Source organism: Protopterus annectens, chromosome 11.part0, assembly GCF_019279795.1.
Source record: "Protopterus annectens isolate FY-2018-M chromosome 11.part0, PAN1.0, whole genome shotgun sequence".
NCBI lineage: Eukaryota > Metazoa > Chordata > Ceratodontiformes > Protopteridae > Protopterus > Protopterus annectens.
The window spans coordinates 1,490,173,414-1,490,191,794 of record NC_056745.1 but is presented as its reverse complement, the minus strand read 5'-3'; the positions used below and the strand labels follow the sequence as shown (position 1 = coordinate 1,490,191,794).

General features: G+C 37.9%; 1 protein-coding gene across 1 annotated transcript in view; it reads left to right on the top strand.

The window, feature by feature from the left end:
• Positions 1 to 18,381, top strand: part of LOC122815930 (polyamine deacetylase HDAC10-like) — a 752,749-nt gene that overhangs the window by 571,833 nt on the left and 162,535 nt on the right. The window contains exon 13 of the mRNA XM_044088797.1: positions 1,258 to 1,325. Within this exon, the coding sequence (XP_043944732.1) occupies positions 1,258 to 1,325 (68 nt within the window). The remainder of the gene's footprint in view (positions 1 to 1,257; positions 1,326 to 18,381) is intronic.

Here is an 18,381-nt window from a genome sequence, read left to right as displayed (position 1 = left end):
ACTTGGTCAGCCATAGTCCTCCTGTGCTTGCCTGTACCTCTGAGAAGTATATGCCGAACAGGAGGGGCCCTAGGACTGAGCCCTGGGGAATGCCACTTGTAACCGGTTTAGAGTCAAACCTAGCTCCCGCAACTTTTACCATGTGGGTTCTGTCCTTGAGCCAGTTGGTAACCCATCCTGTGATGTAGGGGTTTATGTTCAGGCTGATGAGCTTGTTTATAATACCAGAATGGGGAATGATGTTGAAGGCCTTTGCGAGGTCTAGGTAGGCTGTGTGTACCACCTTTCCCTTGTCTATAGCCTTGGTAATTGTGTTAAGAAATCCTGTTCAAAAACTCTCCCTTATTGTGGGCCTTTGTCCAGAACTCTTGAGTAAAGAAGTTGACATTATGGTTACTTTAAGTAGCAGTTATTTCTTGTTGATCCTAACATCCCATGCTTTTAATGTATATTGTGGCAGGATAAATTAAAAAAAAAAGACAATGATTTGCAGCTGCTCATAGTGGAAGTGATTTTAGACTATATCAAGGATATGGTAGGTGTCATATAATTCTACAGTTTGATAGTGGCTTATTGTTATCTGGTTCTACAGTAAGGCATAAATGCAGTACTTCAGAATACAGTTCATACAATTTCATAATGCAGACATAAAATATATATGTGATTTATTCTTTGTATGTCAAACTTTATTCAGAGAACTGTGAGAAACAGTTTGCAAATCTGCATTAGCAGTTCCACTGTAGGCCCACAGTAACAGTTATCAAGTATCTTTCAAGCTGCAGATTCAGATGAAAATCAAGCAATTTCTGACAAGTCATGATGCAACTTTTCCAAAGTTATTTATTTATTTATTTGATATTTGTTAACTGGGTTAGTCCGACTGGGCATAAAGCCCTTTTTCAGCGGAGACCCGAGTAAAAATGCTTCAAAAGTAGTTAATGAACAGTTTAAGTATAACAAATCATCAAATACAGTATACAGAAATCATACATTTTCATCAAGAACATAGACAAACGTATGTAACATACAGTATACCAGTGACATAAGTAACATGGAGTACAGCAGGAACAGTAGTAACATATGGTATATCAGTAGCTGAACATATACTAATGTCAGCATACAGGGAGCCTCTGCAACTTAATAATATGCATATATTGGGTAAGGGAAAATGGACCGATTCACAGATAAGCCATTTGTGAAAACCCAGAAGCACTGCACATTCTAAAATGCTTTCTATATATTTTTTTCTTTTAACAGTGCCTCTGAAACTATTCACAATGTGAAGGTTGTGCATCAACAGTACTGGGATATTTTAAAATATCAAGGTATGACAATGTTTTTTAGATCTTCATCTCTGTGATTTTTGACTGGTAGTGGACTTGCCTAAAACAGTGGTACCACACATTTTGGTTACTGAATGTTTTCCTCTAACTTTTGGACTCTGTACTTCAGTTTACTCTCATTTGATTAATTATGTAGTGAATTTGTCCACGCATTAATATTAGCTGCTTAATATTAGCTGCTTACATTTCCCCCATAAAATGGAGGCACTCCACTGAAACATATCATATATTTCTGTTTCTGTGTGTGATCAAAATGTTTATAATATTCTTCATGCAATTAATTTATAAATGTTTTCTATAGTTCTGCTATGAAATCAGTCCTTGTTTTACCAAATGGTTTATACTTAATAGTCGGTTATTTTATCTCACATATGCCTTTGTGAACCATGGCCCTTAGCTACTCTGGTCTTTTTCTCCCTTACTCACAGAGAGATATCTTGCCCTCAACATCCTTAATTTTAAATATATCATCCTTTTCCTTAAGCTTTATCTGTCTCTGTCTTTTCCCCTCTTTATCTCTTTCTTACGCATGCTTCCTGCCATAAGTTTCTGTTTTCATCTTTCTCCTTTACAGCTGCTTCCTCACATCTGAGAAAATCATAGACATGCACTCAACATCAAAACGTTTCAGAAACTAATACAGTAATTACAAACTGTCTTTTCTTTCAGATCTTCCATCTGCTTTAGACTTGCTGTCATTAATTTTTTAAGCTATTCAGTAAAGTTAGTTTGTTGCATGTTCGTACATATTACTTGATATGTTATCTGTTGCACAGTTTAGATAATTTTCCATACACATGTTCTGATGCACAGAGGGATGTGTCATGTATACCATATATGAGGTGATTTGACTGAATTCTGTAGCCTGGCTTTTACTCCATGTACTCTGACAAGTTATTTTTTTTTCTGAGCATTTCACCAAAACATTATGGCTTGCAGAGCCCAGCACATGTAAAACAGTTCAACACAATGTGTGTGACATATGTACATACTATGCTTAGAGACAGACTTATTTCTTTGAAAATGGCCTTCCATGCTGTAGATCGCAATAGCTTTAAATAAAGTGTCTATTTCTTAAATTTACGTGGTTACCTTTGGAGTGATGTGTGCAGTTTTTAAATGGGGTATTGGTATGAAATGTGAGTACAAAATGGAAATTTCCGGAACAAAACTCTGGCAAGGAGCTATACTGAGATGCAGGGCAAGAAAATATATGTGGCCTCTAAATATGCTACCAAGGCAAATAAATTCAGGATCTTTGCTTGGAAAAGATGCAAAGGCATTTTATATTTTGCAAAGAATATTCAGGAAGTTTCCATACATGGGGGGGGTGAATGCTGGGCTCTACAAATAGGATGCTGTGATCCTGGGAGCCTTTCTTTTGCAGTCATTCATGTTTGAGCAGCCTGAAAAATGACCTAGAAAGGGTATTACTAAAATTAACTGAGGGATAAAATCTTCAGTAGAGAATTAATGTTGTATTGAGACCTAGTGCATAAGGACTTATTACACTGCTAACACTGGTGGTGTAGAAAAGCATCACATATAAATGGAAGAGCCTATTGAGACCTGGGTGGAAAGATATCTAAGAATTAATGTAGAGATTGGGGGGTGAGCATCAAATGGAAGATCAGGGAAACAGGTTAAAGTTAAATGGTAATTATTTTGGAAAGTTTAGGACATCCAGGAGTAAAACACATTGGTTGTTAGAAGACTAAAGGAAGTCATGTGGTATAGGGGAGCACATAGTGGTCTTTTGGAAATATAATAATAATAATGTGGGACAAATAGTTTTGGGGGGTTCTTTTTTATCCTTTTCTTTCCTTCACTTTTTTTCTTTTTCTTTCTGTACCCTTTTCCTCTTTTTTTTCTGGGGGGTGGTATGTATAAAGTTGTTTCTTTATAATGTTATGCTAATGATTGTAGTGACATCTGGAATTGTAACTTCTGATATTGGACTGGCACTGGATGTATACTAGAAAAAGTACTTTGTTTTTCCTCACTAGTAAAACTAGGCAGCAGCTATAATTTTATATGTGCACTAAGCATGTGGATTACATGTAAACACACACACACACACACACACACACACACACACACACACACACACACACACACACACACACACACACACAATGGAAAGTTCTGGCTACATCCCTAGTGTGATTCATTTCTGTATACCATTGCCACTCATCCATTTAGTATCTGTTTTCCTGTTTAAAGCACTTGTGTGAGCCACGTTCCACATATGTATCTTTGTACTGAATCACTCTGTAAAAGGTATCCATTTATACACTCTTCATGAATAATGGGAAACAAGGCCACTATTCCACAAGTAATTTACTGGGATGCTTGGCAAGGAAGCAAGAAAAACAGTACATACAACCCACCCCTACACCCCCTGGTAAGTACCTATGAAAAGGTTGTTAAGGAGGAAATTTATGGTTTATGGGCAGACGAGAAGAGGTTTTATTTTAATCTGAACCCAAAGGAAAGGACCTTACTGAAGGAATTGAAGGCTGACAAGACCCTTAGGATTATGGCTCCAGATAAAGGGGGTGGCATAGTTCTTTTTGATACTGATGATTATATTAACATCATGCAGAGGATGTTATTTCATGAAAACAACTACCTCCAAGCTTCAAAAAAACAAATTAACATAGCTTATCAATGTATAGATGGTTACTTGGAAGAATATTTATTAGAACAAAGAATTTCACTTGAAACTCATAATTTTCTGGTTAATGCACACCCTAAGGCTCCTGCCTTCTTTGGCATACCTAAAATCCATAAAAGTATTCATTCTCCTCCATTTAGACCTATTGTGGCGGCCAGTGGGTCCAAAACTCACTGTTTGGCTGTCTTTGTGGATAGAACATGTAGACATACTTTGGAAGGGATACCACATATTTTTAAAGATTCATGGGACTTCCTGGGACAGTTAAAACCAGAGTTATGGACTGATGATGTTATTTTTTTAACTATAGACATCCAGGATTTATTTACATGTATACCTAGGATTGAAGGGTTGGAACTTTTTGAGGATATTTCACAGACTTGCTTCACTTTTGACCGTGGACAACTCCAACTGATTTGTGAAATTATGGCCCATGTTTTAGATAACAACTTTATATATTTTGAGGGTGAATACTACCAACAAATCAGGGGTGTTGCCATGGGAACGGCCTGTGCTCCTTTATATGTCAACTTGGTCCTGTTTGGCTGGGAAGTACGATGGGTGTTTAATAGCAAATTTCAGGCTGATATACTCCCGTACCAAAGATTTTTGGATGATATTTTTATTCTATGGAAGGGGAAGGAAGAAGATATTACCCTGTTTATGGAATATTTGACTTAAACCACATCATTTTTGAAATTTATTTATGAGGTGAATAAATTAGAAACCAGCTTTTTGGATGTGAGGATTTCTAAGACTAAACATGGTTTCAAATCTAATGTATACCAGAAACTGACATTTTGCAATGCTTACTTAAATTATTTGAGCCACCACCCTAAAAAACAGAAAAAAAAGTATAGTTGAAGGTCAAGCAATCAGGGTGACTACAATGACCTCGGACAGAGAAGATGTAATAAAAGAGCTTGAATTCTTGAAAAACATGTTTTTTGAGAGGGGATATCCACCCCATATAGTTTAACCCATTATTGTGGAGGTTCTGGATGAATGGGGAAGAGATACAAGCCCTTATTGGGTAGTGCTTGTACTATGGTTGGATCCAAGATGGACAGAGTTGTGAATGGAATGGACAAAACAGGGGATGCATTACAACAGGACAGCCTTTTGAATTCTAATATTAGAAATTACAATCAGGCATGTGTTATTCAACACGGTCCCTTGTCTAATCAGATTAAACAGATTTTATATAAAAACTGGGGTATATTCAAGGTAAATAATGAGGTATACAACAAGGTAAGGGAGAAGCCAATTTTTTTCTATGAAGGTTGGTAGTAATATCAAATTAAATTTGGAGAAAACTAGAGTGGATGGGGCACAAGACAGAGGAAATACTAAACCCTGTGAACATTGTTCCTATTGTGGGTACATCTTTCATGTACCCTTGGTAACCTTAAATAATAGAATTGGAAGTGTAATACATTTGAGGAAAGGGAACTGTTATACCAACAAGATAGTTTATATATTGCATTGTGTAACACCTGTGATGGGTTCTACATTGGGAAAACAGAGAGAGCCCTGAAATGTAGGATATATGAGCATTTTATGAAATTAAACATCAAAAGGAAACAAACACCCTCTTTAGACATAGTCAGGTTTGCAGTGGATATACTGGTTTCAAGTTTGCCATTGTTGATTCAGTGAGTTTGGATGTGAGGGGGGGAGATTGGAAAAATCACTTATATAAGAAGGAATTAATGTGGCAGCTTAGATTGGCTGCAAATTTGTATCCTGGATTAAATAATCAGATATCCATATTTTCAGTTTTAAAGGAAAGGGCTAATCAAATTAGATAGTGTACACAGCCCCATTTGAATGTATATTTTAGCTTATTGACATTAGTATATCAGTTGTTTTTGAACTGAATATATTTTTTTAATTATGTATTATTTTATATAGACAAAATTTTATATAAAATCATGAATTATGTGAATATATATACAATATAACATATAAAAAGTGTATAAATAAAACATTAGGAGAATTTTATTTGATGTATATAAACGTCATGTTTAAAATTCAACATTTTGGTACTTGGTGCTTTAAATGTTCAAATGCTGATTAATTAGTTTATTAATTGGTTTGCAGTGTTTGGTGGGAGACTATTTAAATGTGGACTGTAATTTTAGTCAGTTGTTCTGATGAAGTCATTTTAACATTATGGAAGCGCTTAACATGATTCATTTTGGATGATTTTATTTTTTTATTGTATTAAAAAACAGTATATACGGTTCCTTGGTGCTTTTTTCTTTGGTTTATGGTATGTATAAAATTGTTTCTTTGTAATGTTATGCTAATGATTGTAGTGACATCTGGAATTGTAACTCCTGATATTGGAATGGCACTGGATGTATACTAGAAAAAGTACTTTGTTTTTCCTCACTAGTAAAACTAGACAGCAGCTATAATTCTATATGTGCACTAAGCATGTGGATTACATGTAAACACACACACACACACACACACACACACACACACACACACACACACACACACACACACAATGGAAAGTTCTGGCTACATCCCTAGTGTGATTCATTTCTGTATACCATTGCCACTCATCCGTTTAGTATCTGTTTTCCTGTTTAAAGCACTTGTGTGAGCCACGTTCCACATATGTATCTTTGTACTGAATCACTCTGTAAAAGGTATCCATTTATACACTCTTCATGAATAATGGGAAACAAGGCCACTATTCCACAAATAATTTACTGGGATGCTTGGCAGGGAAGCAGTTTAAGCAGGATTCACTTCCAGAACGTAGTTGATTGACCCAGTCAAGGGACACCAATTTTAATCTTGAATTCAAACACTTCAAGTACAAGGAGGTTACAGTCTCTGTACAAGTATTTTCAGTAGCTAGTTGTATATATAGCAGTGAAAAATGAATTGAATTGCACCGATGGAGATGGTTCTTAGTGGCTGAATGAAAGAACCTTAAACTACAAAATTTGGAGGCATTACTATTAGCACAGAAGCCCATTCACTGTCAGTTATCAGTCATTGTTACTTAAAGATATCTTTTCACAACAAAGCATAAAAAATGTTTATCACATCGATAATGATTAATTTCAGTACTGACACACTGTTCTTAATTTCTTAGAGTAAGCTAAACATATTTACAATGTATTTGTGAGGTGGTGGTGTGTATGTAAAACATGTTCTTAGTTATTTATGAATTACAGACCAAAACAGAAATGACACTGAGTTCTGGTTGCACAAGGCCTTTCCAGACTTTGAGTCTATGTTGAACTAATTCTCACTGATCTCTGCTCATGCAGTGCTTATGTGTAATGTATTGCGATGCATCCATCAGTGGCAGCTACTTTTACCGTCTTGCATGCTAAATCAAGGAAATGCTTAGGTTCATAGTTAAATACTAGGCTAACAGTCTGCAGACTACTACAAACTTAACCAATAACTAGAGGTCAGAATCAAACCCCAAGCGTGAGGTAAAGACCCTAACCATTATGTTGACCCCAGCAGAGTAAGTGAAACAGAATTCTAGTATTTGCTGTGCTTTCAGCTGGTCTAATAAATTGTGGCATTTTTTTAGTATCTGTGTCTAATTTTCCTTAACAATGTCTAATTGTAGATCTACTGTACTGTATTTTTAACTACTAGGTAATAAAGTATGACAGGTAGCTTTGTCCGGCGAGTTTGTGTGCTTGACAAGAACTAAGCAAATAAAGAGTATGTACTGAAGTCGGATGCAGCATCCAGATGTGATGGAGTTGTTTTGGAGCAGGAAATATTAGCCAAAGCAGGGGTAAGTAGTTTGTTTTTACCCCCTGCAGACGAAACTTTCTGTCTGCTGCTGTCATGAACCTGGAAAACATAAAACGACTTTTGGTCTTTTAGGTGCTGCAGAATATTAGTACGTAGTAATCTGGTAACGTCTTCTTTGTGTTGTTTGAGGGACACATCCTGCAGCTAATGCTGTATGCTGTGATTTATTGGCAATTAAACATCCTGGATTCTGGCAAGACCAGCTCAGTTAAAATGTACTTTATTATGCACAAAATATAAGCTTTTAGACAATGTTTTCTCTTTATTCAGATGCAATGCACTGAAAAAGTCAAAATCCACCCCAGTCTCTTTTTATAAAGAGCATTGAAACTTTAACCAATAAAAACCTATCAGTTTTTCTCGTAAATGATTTATTTATTTATTTACTCTTTGGTAACTGGGTAGGTGAACTGGTCCAGAGACCCTTTTTAGCCATGACAAGGGGTGGGGGCAATAAACAGTGCAAGTGGAGTTAGGTTACATACTTTAAATATGATAGAGTGTTAGGTTTAAATAGCTGCAAAACTTTAGAAAGTTCTTATACAGTTGTAAATTTTTATAAAGGAGATTGTTATTCATTTCTTATACCTTTCTAATAAAGTAGGAGGTTTACATTAGGTTTTATGCATGGGTTATACTACACTTTGGCTACATGAAATTACTATTAATATAACATAAAAAAAATTGCTTTACCTTGGTTATTCTGCCAAAGCAAAGAACAGGTTTCAAGAGAAAGTGGTACAAGTTTCACCTTCATCTCCTTAAAACAATCGAGTTTGGATTACAAAACCTCAGTACAGAGTAATCCTACTGCGTGAGCTGGGATCACATGTACCCAGACATGCTGCAACACAAGGAAATGTGATAAAAACAAACACTTTGGCACAGGGTAAGCCACCTTGTAATCCCTCTCCTAACTGACCCCTTTACTTTATTATTCTTACTTTGAGACCACTACTCTTTGACCAAAGAGGGGGACCCTGACATCCAATATAAGGCTGGTCCCAGTCTGTTTCTTGAATGCTGACTGCAGGACCACATGCACAGACTTATGTTAGTACTGTGATTTTGTTCTTACCTCAGTGGAGCAAATGTTCATGCTCAAATAACTGTGACTTGTGCAACCATCTGCTAGATGGTTTCATTAAGAGTGTATGCATGTAAACTGCATTTGTTTCTCTAAATAATAGCTTGTTAATTGAATTTCCCCAGAACCTATTTTTAAACAGTTTTTTTTCATAAAAACTGAAACCACAGAAATGATCAGCCTCTACCAACATGTCTGCTTAATGTATTTTAACATCCATGTTTTATAGCACTCATATTCTAAAATAATGATATCAATTCTGTATTGTGTTTTACCAGCATAATACATTTTTCATGAGGGTTATGTGCAGTATAAACACCTCCGCACCTTTTGTAGTTATTGTCATTGTGTAACTAGCTGTTTATATTGTATACTGGCAAGTACTACATTCATGGCAGAGAGAAGTCCCTTTTCTAGTAACAGATTGTTTCTCATCTAAATAAAGAATTCTTTCAAATTACATCCTCTGTTTTAAATAAAATTAGGCCGGTGACCAACAACTTCAGCAGTCTTTTTATTGCTTAAGACAAATTTCAGTTTTATTTAATAATCTTTCTATATCTTTACTCTCAGTGAAATAAGTAATAATAAGTGTGCTTGCTATTAGTTTTTTAAAAATATATAGGTTCATAGATGTATACCAGGCTAATGACCACTAGGGCCTTTATAGGTTCATAGGTGTATACTAGGCTAATGACCACTAGGGCCATTATACGTTCATAGGTGTATACCAGGCTAATGACCAATAGGGTCATTATAGGTTCATAGGTGTATAAAAGGCTAATGACCACTAGGGCCATTATAGGTTCATAGGTGTATACCAGGCTAATGACCACTAGGGCCCTTATAGGTTCATAGGTGTATACTAGGCTAATGACCACTAGGGCCATTATACATTCATAGGTGTATACCAGGCTAATGACCACTAGGGCCATTATAGGTTCATAGGTGTATACTAGGCTAATGACCACTAGGGCCATTATAGGTTCATAGGTGTATATTAGGCTAATGACCACTAGGGTCCTTATAGATTCATGGGTCTATACCAGGATAATGACCACTAGGGCCCTTATAGGTTCATAAGTGTATACTAGGCTAATGACCACTAGGGCCCTTATAGGTTCATAGGTATATACTAGGCTAATGACCACTAGGGCCCTTATAGGTTCATAGGTGTATACTAGGCTAATGGCCACTAGGGCTCTTATAGGTTCATAGCTGCATATTATGCTAATGACCACTAGGGCCATTATAGGTCATAGGTGTATACTAGGCTAATGACCACTAGGGCCCTTATAGGTTCATAGGTGCATACTAGGCTAATGACCACTGGGGCCCTTATAGGTTCATAGATGTATACTAGGCTAATGACCACTAGGGCCATTATAGGTTCATAGGTGTATACCAGGCTAATGACCGCTAGTGCCATTATAGGTTCATAGGTGTATACTAGGCTAATGACCACTAGGGCCATTATAGGTTTATAGGTGCATACCAGGCTAATGACCACTAGGACTCTTATAGGTTCATAGGTGTATACCAGGCTAATGACCACTAGGGCCATTATAGGTTCATAGGTGTATACTAGGCTAATGACCACTAGGGCCCTTATAGGTTCATAGGTGTATACTAGGCTAATGACCACTAGGGCCCTTATAGGTTCATAGGTGTATACTAGGCTAATGACCACTGGGGCCCTTATAGGTTCATAGGTGTATACTGGGCTAATGACCGCTAGTGCCATTATAGGTTCATAGGTGTATACTAGGCTAATGACCACTAGGGCCATTATAGGTTTATAGGTGTATATCAGGTTAATGACCACTAGGGCCCTTATATGTTCATAGGTGTATACCAGGCTAATGACCACTAGGGCCATTATAGGTTCATAGGTGTATACCAGGTTAATGACCACTAGGGCCTTTATAGGTTCATAGGTGTATACTAGGCTAATGACCACTAGGGCCATTATAGGTTCATAGGTGTATACCAGGCTAATGACCACTAGGGTCATTATAGGTTCATAGGTGTATACTAAGCTAATGATCACTAGGGCCATTATAGGTTCATAGTTGTACACTAGGTTAATGGCCACTAGGGTCGTTGTAATCCTAGTTGTGCAACCCAAATGTGATCCACAAATTTGATTTATTTAAGGGATAATTTACTGACTGCCTCTGTCCATCAGAGACATAGGTGCCAGACCAGGGGTGAATTTCCAATTACTCATCCATTGGTCCAAGCTGCACTTAAACAGGGATAGGGAGGAAGTCTGCTTCAAATGGATGGGGAGCCTGTTCCAGGAAATGGGAATTCTCTGAGAAACATATCTGCTCCCATCATGTTCTATTTATGTTGGAAGCAACATTTATTTTTTTTAATCTAGTACTTCGGATGCTGTTTGCTTTGCAGATGAGTAAAAGGTTCATCAGAATAGGACCCAGAAATGCCTTGTAGTCCAGGCAAAGGTCACCTGTCAGAAGTCTGCATGAGCCACAGTAAAGAGACAAGGCTTTGAGGCAAGGCGGATAATGTATACATACTAAATCTAGAGCACTTGATAATAGTTTCCAATCTTACTCACAAACACTGGCTAATCTACAACGTCTGTACTGTACCTGTGTACTATATGTATGTATTCTATCTATGTTCCAAATTTCAGCTGTACATCACAAATCTATTAATTACTTTTCTTTTTAAAATTAATATTTTTTGTTTATTCTCTCCACTGTAACTGTTTATGTGCTACATACCACTGTAAAAACATTTCTTTTGTAATTTGTGTGTATACTGATCATGTCTAAATAAATAAATGTATCTGTAATTTTTCTTTGTGGAGCTTTTCTCCCCGGGCCTCTGCTGAAAAAGGGCCTTTTCGGTTCAGTCAGACACCCCCTGTTAACAAATGTAACATAAATAATAATAAAATCTGCCTAGGACATTGTGTTTACTTCCTGTATTCTTTTTGTGAGGAACCTTTGTAGACATTGCAGTTGCTGCATGTGTCTGGTCAGGTACATACCGAAGGGGTTATTCCACTCTATGATGAGCCGGATGAGGACCTAGTCCAGTTTTATGATGACCTCTCTGGACCTAGATACCATGTCCTTGCTTATAAGCTGAGCAACACAGAAATATTTTCTTACTACCTTGGACACATGTTGGCTGAAGGCAAGATTACTGTCTACATGAGTTCCCAGATCCCTGACTAGTTAATCAAATTTAACGGTGTTTTATTGAAGACATAGTTACATGAGGTGGTCAAATTACCAAAAGGCACTATAATGCATTTCTTGGTATTGAGTTTTAAGTCATGGCTTTGGCAGCAAGCATTTGTCTGTATCAGAATTTCCTGAACAGTGTTCTCATCTTGGGGGAGATTCAATAACTGCTCCCAATTTACAATCATCTGCTAAGTTGGTCATCCAAAGGCCTTTGACATCTGAGAAGTAGGTGCCAAAGATAAGTGGGCCCGACACAGAACCCTGAGAGATTCCACTGGTGGCTGGCCTTTTTGTGGAGATGGCCTCACTCATTCTAACCTCTTGGGTCCTATCAATGAGCCAGCTAGCTGTCCAGCATGTTATAAAGGGGTTTATATCTAGTTCCATAAGTTCGATGAGAATGCAAAAGTGAGGCAGTGAATCAAATGCTTTAGCCAGATCTAGGTAGGCAGTACGCACAGTTTCCCCGTATCCATTGCCTTATTGACCTTTACAAATAAGTCCACCTGATTCAGTAAGCATGACCTTCCTTTGACAAAGCTAAACTGGGATGGCTCCTGTGTCTGGAGGTCTCCTATTGTCCTTGTTGATAATTTCCATGAAAATTCTTTCCATGGCTTTGCAAATAAGACCAGTCAGACTAATGAGTCTGTAGTTTCCAGGATCTGTTGAACGTCAACCCTTATGAAGGGGATGACCATTGCAGTCCTCCACTATCTTTTAAGACTATAATTAAATAATGACTCTAGGGGTCTTGATGAGTCATATTTTAGACTGTTCAGGAGGCATCATGCGATGATATTGGGGCCCATTGAGGCCATGTTCTTGGCTTTAGTGACTGCAGCCAGTGCATGCTCTGTAGTTATAGTTGGAAGGGTTATGATTGAGGGAAGTTTTGGAAGGATGGTTGGGAGTGAGATGGGATAAACTTGGAAATGAATATGTCCACTAACAAATTTGCTATGTTGTCAGGCTCACTGAATATGGTACCATTGACCACCAGTTCAACGCATTGCTGTGTACTCCCCTTGAGGTTTATGACATAGGTAAAGAAGGCCTTGAGGTTATTTTTCATCTGGTAGGCTATCCTAACCTCAAAGTTGGCTTTGCTTGACCTAATTAGCCACCTTAGTTGACTATTTAGTGTGATGAGAGAGTTTTTATCTTTATGGAAATTACCATTTCTAATTTTTGCCATAATTTTTTTTGTTGTATAGCTTGTTTAATTTGGGATTTCACTAGGGTGGTTTGTTTGTAGGGCTAGTCCTGGGTTTACTTCTGGTATTTACATCAGCCTCTATGCAACTACTAACTTGACTTAACAGAGTTTCTGAGAGCAATGCAGCATAGGCTGCTGTGTTCTCTGGGTTTGGAAGAGCAGTGAATTTTGACAAACCATAACTTAATTAAAGGTAATTTGCCTTGGAATAGTTCCTAACTGTTACTGTTTTTTATGGGATTGTGAAGTTATGTGCAGCTACTGGTCCAAAAGTGTAGAAGGCACTGAAACCTTGCACTACCGGGGTACTCTGACTCTTTAAACCATGTCTCGGTAACTGCACATTTGCCTATATTCTCAAGTGTGAGGAGGGCTTGAAGGGACTGTAGATTTTTATTTAGGCTCCTGGCTTTGAACAATAACACCATAAGGTTCAGTTAAGTTTATTTTACTATGTCAGTAGGTTTCTCAATTTGGCATTGAACAATAACACCATAAGGTTCAGTTAAGTTTATTTTACTGTGTCAGTAGGTTTCTCAATTTGGCATTGAACAATAACACCATAAGGTTCAGTTAAGTTTATTTTACTGTGTCAGTAGGTTTCTCAATTTGGCATTGCTTAAAAAGGCACTATAGGGTGGATACAGTTTTAACCAGTATTTGAAAGCCTAGAGGGGAAAGGTATAGACCATCCTTGGCAAAGGAATGTGGTCTGTTAACCATGTCCTTCTAAGATGACAGATATTAGATCCCCTTAAAATAACACCAGAAAAACAGCCAGTTGTTAAATCAGCCATTTTTTGCTCACATTGTGTCATCATCCTCATAGGTTCATAGGTTCATAGGAGGTAGGTACTAGGCTATTGGCCCTAGGGCCTATATAAACCTAGCTTTCACCACCCAGGAAAATTATTTTCCTGTACCACTGTCAAGCAGAGCCACAGAAGTGATCCCCGGGGTGAATTTCCTATCTCCCATCCAATCATCAAGATTTTTCTTGAAGAGCGCTAATGAGGAGCTACAGTGATACATTGTATCATTGTATCATTGTATCATGCTCAGTGATGGTAATATGCTGCTCAATGATAGGCTATCCTCAGTGATGTAATATGCTGTTCAATGCTAGGCTCGTACCAGCCTGAGACACACAGCCTGAAAGCTCCATAATGTCTCTCTTCATATCATCCAGAGAGTTACATCTCAGGTCATTTACACCTACATGGACTATGATGGAATCATACTGGTACCTGTGGAGTAATGATTTAAGTGCGTGCATTGGTGGATTCTGGCTTCAGATAAACATCTAACAGTCATCTTCTCTTGATTCAGCCTGGTTAGAGGGGGCATCAGCATATCTTACAATGGAGCCCCCTATGACGAGAGTCCTGGGAAGTGTGTTTGCTTGCCTTAGCGGCTTAGTGTTTGGGGCTCCACTGAGAGTGACAGTGTGTGGTGTTAGGTGTTGTTTCTCCCTCAATGCATTAGGACTTACTGAGGTATAGCTCTGACAATGGGTGGGCCATCTAGGTGAACATTGTTGTTTAGGAAAATTGCTTTTAACTGCTTCCACATATGCTAGTCTATGTGTGTGTGTGATGTCTGCAATATGACGCAGGGTTGTGCGAATGGTTTTGAAAACCTAATGTGCACTTATATGGGAGAGTTTAGCTGCTAGTGTCATTTTGTAAATACACCTCTCACATACTGTATTTACTTGTTTAAGGAATAAGTGATTATCAGTAAAATGACATCATTGCTACATTGTCTCAAGATGTCCATATGCACCAAGCTGGCTTCGGAGAAGTTAGGAAATGACATATCCACACTGTCCAGTGCTTTGGTGCAGACTAATAAGGGTGCTTTAACAGAACAGAGTAAGCTAAACAGTATTAAATTCTACTAACGTTAAAGTTTACACAATAGTGAATTCTGCTAAAGCTGTAGGTATTGTAGGTAATGCCACTCAACGCCCAGTTAGCTTCTGTAAGCTTGTCGGTGTGCAAGGTATTACTCTGCATTGCTTCCTTACACAATACAGTTTTATGGAATGTTCTACAAGGAAAACTAGCTTTCTAGGTGTCTGCTGCTTTACAGGACACTGCTTACCCATGCAAATGTGCAAAATTTATAGCAGCACAGAAAAAAAAACAGAAAAGTAACTAATGAGCCTTCTGACCAATAAGCTGACCACTACGAGTCCTTTTGTGTATTTTCCATCTCAGGTAGACCAGACAAACACCTCCTTCCACAAGATGAATGATCCCAGTATTCCTGCTGTGAAAACACAGAAGAAGAGCCCTGCAAGTGCAATGCTATCCCAAACCAATTAAACAACTAGCTGGAAACCCCTTGCTGAAGGGAATGTCAGGACACTAAGAGGGAAAGGAAGAGCAATTTAAAAAAAAATGCAGTGAAATAAATCAAGAAACATTAACAATCACTCAGTTTAGCACCTGTTCCCTTTCTGTCCTTAGAGTATATACTGAAAATGTCATCACTATCACACACTTTATGAAAAACTTATTTTATAGTTAATTCCACATTATTTTTCTGGGTGCCCTCTTTCTAAAATAATCTCCTTTTTATCCATGTTCAGAAGATGTGCCTCCCATACCTCTCAACTCTACAGATTTTCACAGAATGTCCAGATTTTTGCCTCATATTTTTGTACGTTTTTCATACAAATGTGTTTTTTTCTGGCAAATTAGTAATAAATTATTAAAGACTGAAGTTAGAAAATAATGACAGATGTTTGAGTTTCAGACTTCATACCATTCAGAAAATTCATGCTAATGCAAAGCCTGTTATTCTATCAACTTTCTAAGTTTGTAGGAGCAATATTTAAAAATTGTCTATATTTTTGGGCCTCTGTCCCACTTTTATTAATGCCTTTGTCCAGATTTCTTGCTCTAAGAGGTTGAGAGGTATGCTCCCCACTATTGTAACCATCTCTGCCTTTTTATGAACACTTAGTCCTCACTGTCTGCTCATCATAAGCTCTTGTGGACAATTGGCCCATTTGCTCCTCATCACCAGGGCTAAGGTCAACCAGTAGGTGGCATCAGTAAGTTGATAATCAGGGTAGTTCATACTTTTCTGGTTAGCTCTAAGTTCCCAAGCCACACTTAGCTTAGTGTGAGAGAAGGGGAAATAAAATTGACTTCCTCTTCAGGATGCTGACTCATTTCTGCCAGGGCTCCATTACTCCAACCCCAAAGCATGAGAAATATTTTCTCCAGTCACCAGTAAGGAAATCACACTTGCCCAGTGTGGCCCCAAGCACACAGGCAGCTCTTCCCCCCCTGTGAGAGACAATTAGGTCCTGTTCCTTCACTCCTCTCTATCTCTGCCTGACTCCTTCTGTATCAGGGCTCCACCTGGGGTGCAGTAAGGCCTTAACTTGGGGTGTAGTCAGGGCTCCACCTGGGGTGCAGTCAGAGCTCCACCTAGAGTGCAGTCAGGGCTCCACTTGGAGTGCAGTCAGGACTCCACTTAGGGCACAGTAAGGGCTCCACCTGGACTGCAGTTAGGGCTCCACTTGGGGTGTAGTCAGGGCTCCACCTGGAGTGCAGTTAGGGCTCCACTTGAGGTGTAGTAAGGACTGCACCTGGGGTGCAGTCAGGGCTCCACTTAGGGTGCAGTCAGGGCTTCACCTGGGTGCAGTCAGAGCGTGAGTGTATCTTACTCCACATCGGTTGTAAGAAACCTTATCACAACCTGGACTGATTCTTAATTAACAGCATCCATGATATAATTAATAATATATTAATAATGTATCTGCACAATATTTCCCTTCTTCAGTTCATTAACATCTTCTATTGGCATTCTGTGTCCTCCATTTAATACCCTGATTTACCAGTCCTGCATTTCCTTATCAAATTATAACAAAGAACTATCAAATCTCTCTCTCTCTGCTATAATTTCCACTGCCATGTTATTCTCATACAGTTACTGCTGATGTCTGGTTTATTCTGTAATAATCACCCTAAAATGCGTTTGCTGTTGCTAAATAAAGTTTTCCATCCCTCCACTTAAATGTTCTGGGTTTCTTCTGTCAGTTTCACTGTATTTCTCCATTCCAATAAAATCCTTAGCATTATCAGTGAGAGTTATCTACTTTTATTTTTGAATTCCTCCAACAAATCAAAACACTTCAGTAAAAGGACAATCATTTTAATATGTCTTACAAGTATTTATTTATTGCATACCTGATGTCTTTTGCATTCAATTCCAAATAATTCTAAATATGTGTGCAGTCACCTACACATCCTAAATTCTTGTTATGTGCTGTTTCAGTCATACATTGAGTTCAGTAATCTGGCCCTTAATTTCCTTTGTTGTAAAATGTGCTGGTAATATTGTTAATAATACTGGGGTCATAGTTACCTTATGAGATAGTTCCCTAACCTCAGATATCACATTCTTAACCTTCTCTATCTTCTAACTTATTCACATTTCTTGATACCAGGCATATAATAACTTGTACAACATTAATGTATTCAGAAAAATGTTAATGGGTTTCATCACACTATAACTGTTTTAACCCAATTTACTCAATGATCCCCACCAAATATTTTATTCCCATGGTTATAAAATCTCTCACGCTTAGCACGTTGATTTCCTTGGCATCACTTTTCTTATTATTCAGATTTATTCGGTTTTGGGCCTTTTACTACCAAAACTTGCTAAATAAGTTTTACTGTGTCAGTAGGTTTCTCAATTTGGCATTGAACAATAACACCATAAGGTTCAGTTAAGTTTATTTTACTGTGTCAGTAGGTTTCTCAATTTGGCATTGAACAATAACACCATAAGGTTCAGTTAAGTTTATTTTACTGTGTCAGTAGGTTTCTCAATTTGGCATTGCTTAAAAAGGCACTATAGGGTGGATACAGTTTTAACCAGTATTTGAAAGCCTAGAGGGGAAAGGTATAGACCATCCTTGGCAAAGGAATGTGGTCTGTTAACCATGTCCTTCTAAGATGACAGATATTAGATCCCCTTAAAATAACACCAGAAAAACAGCC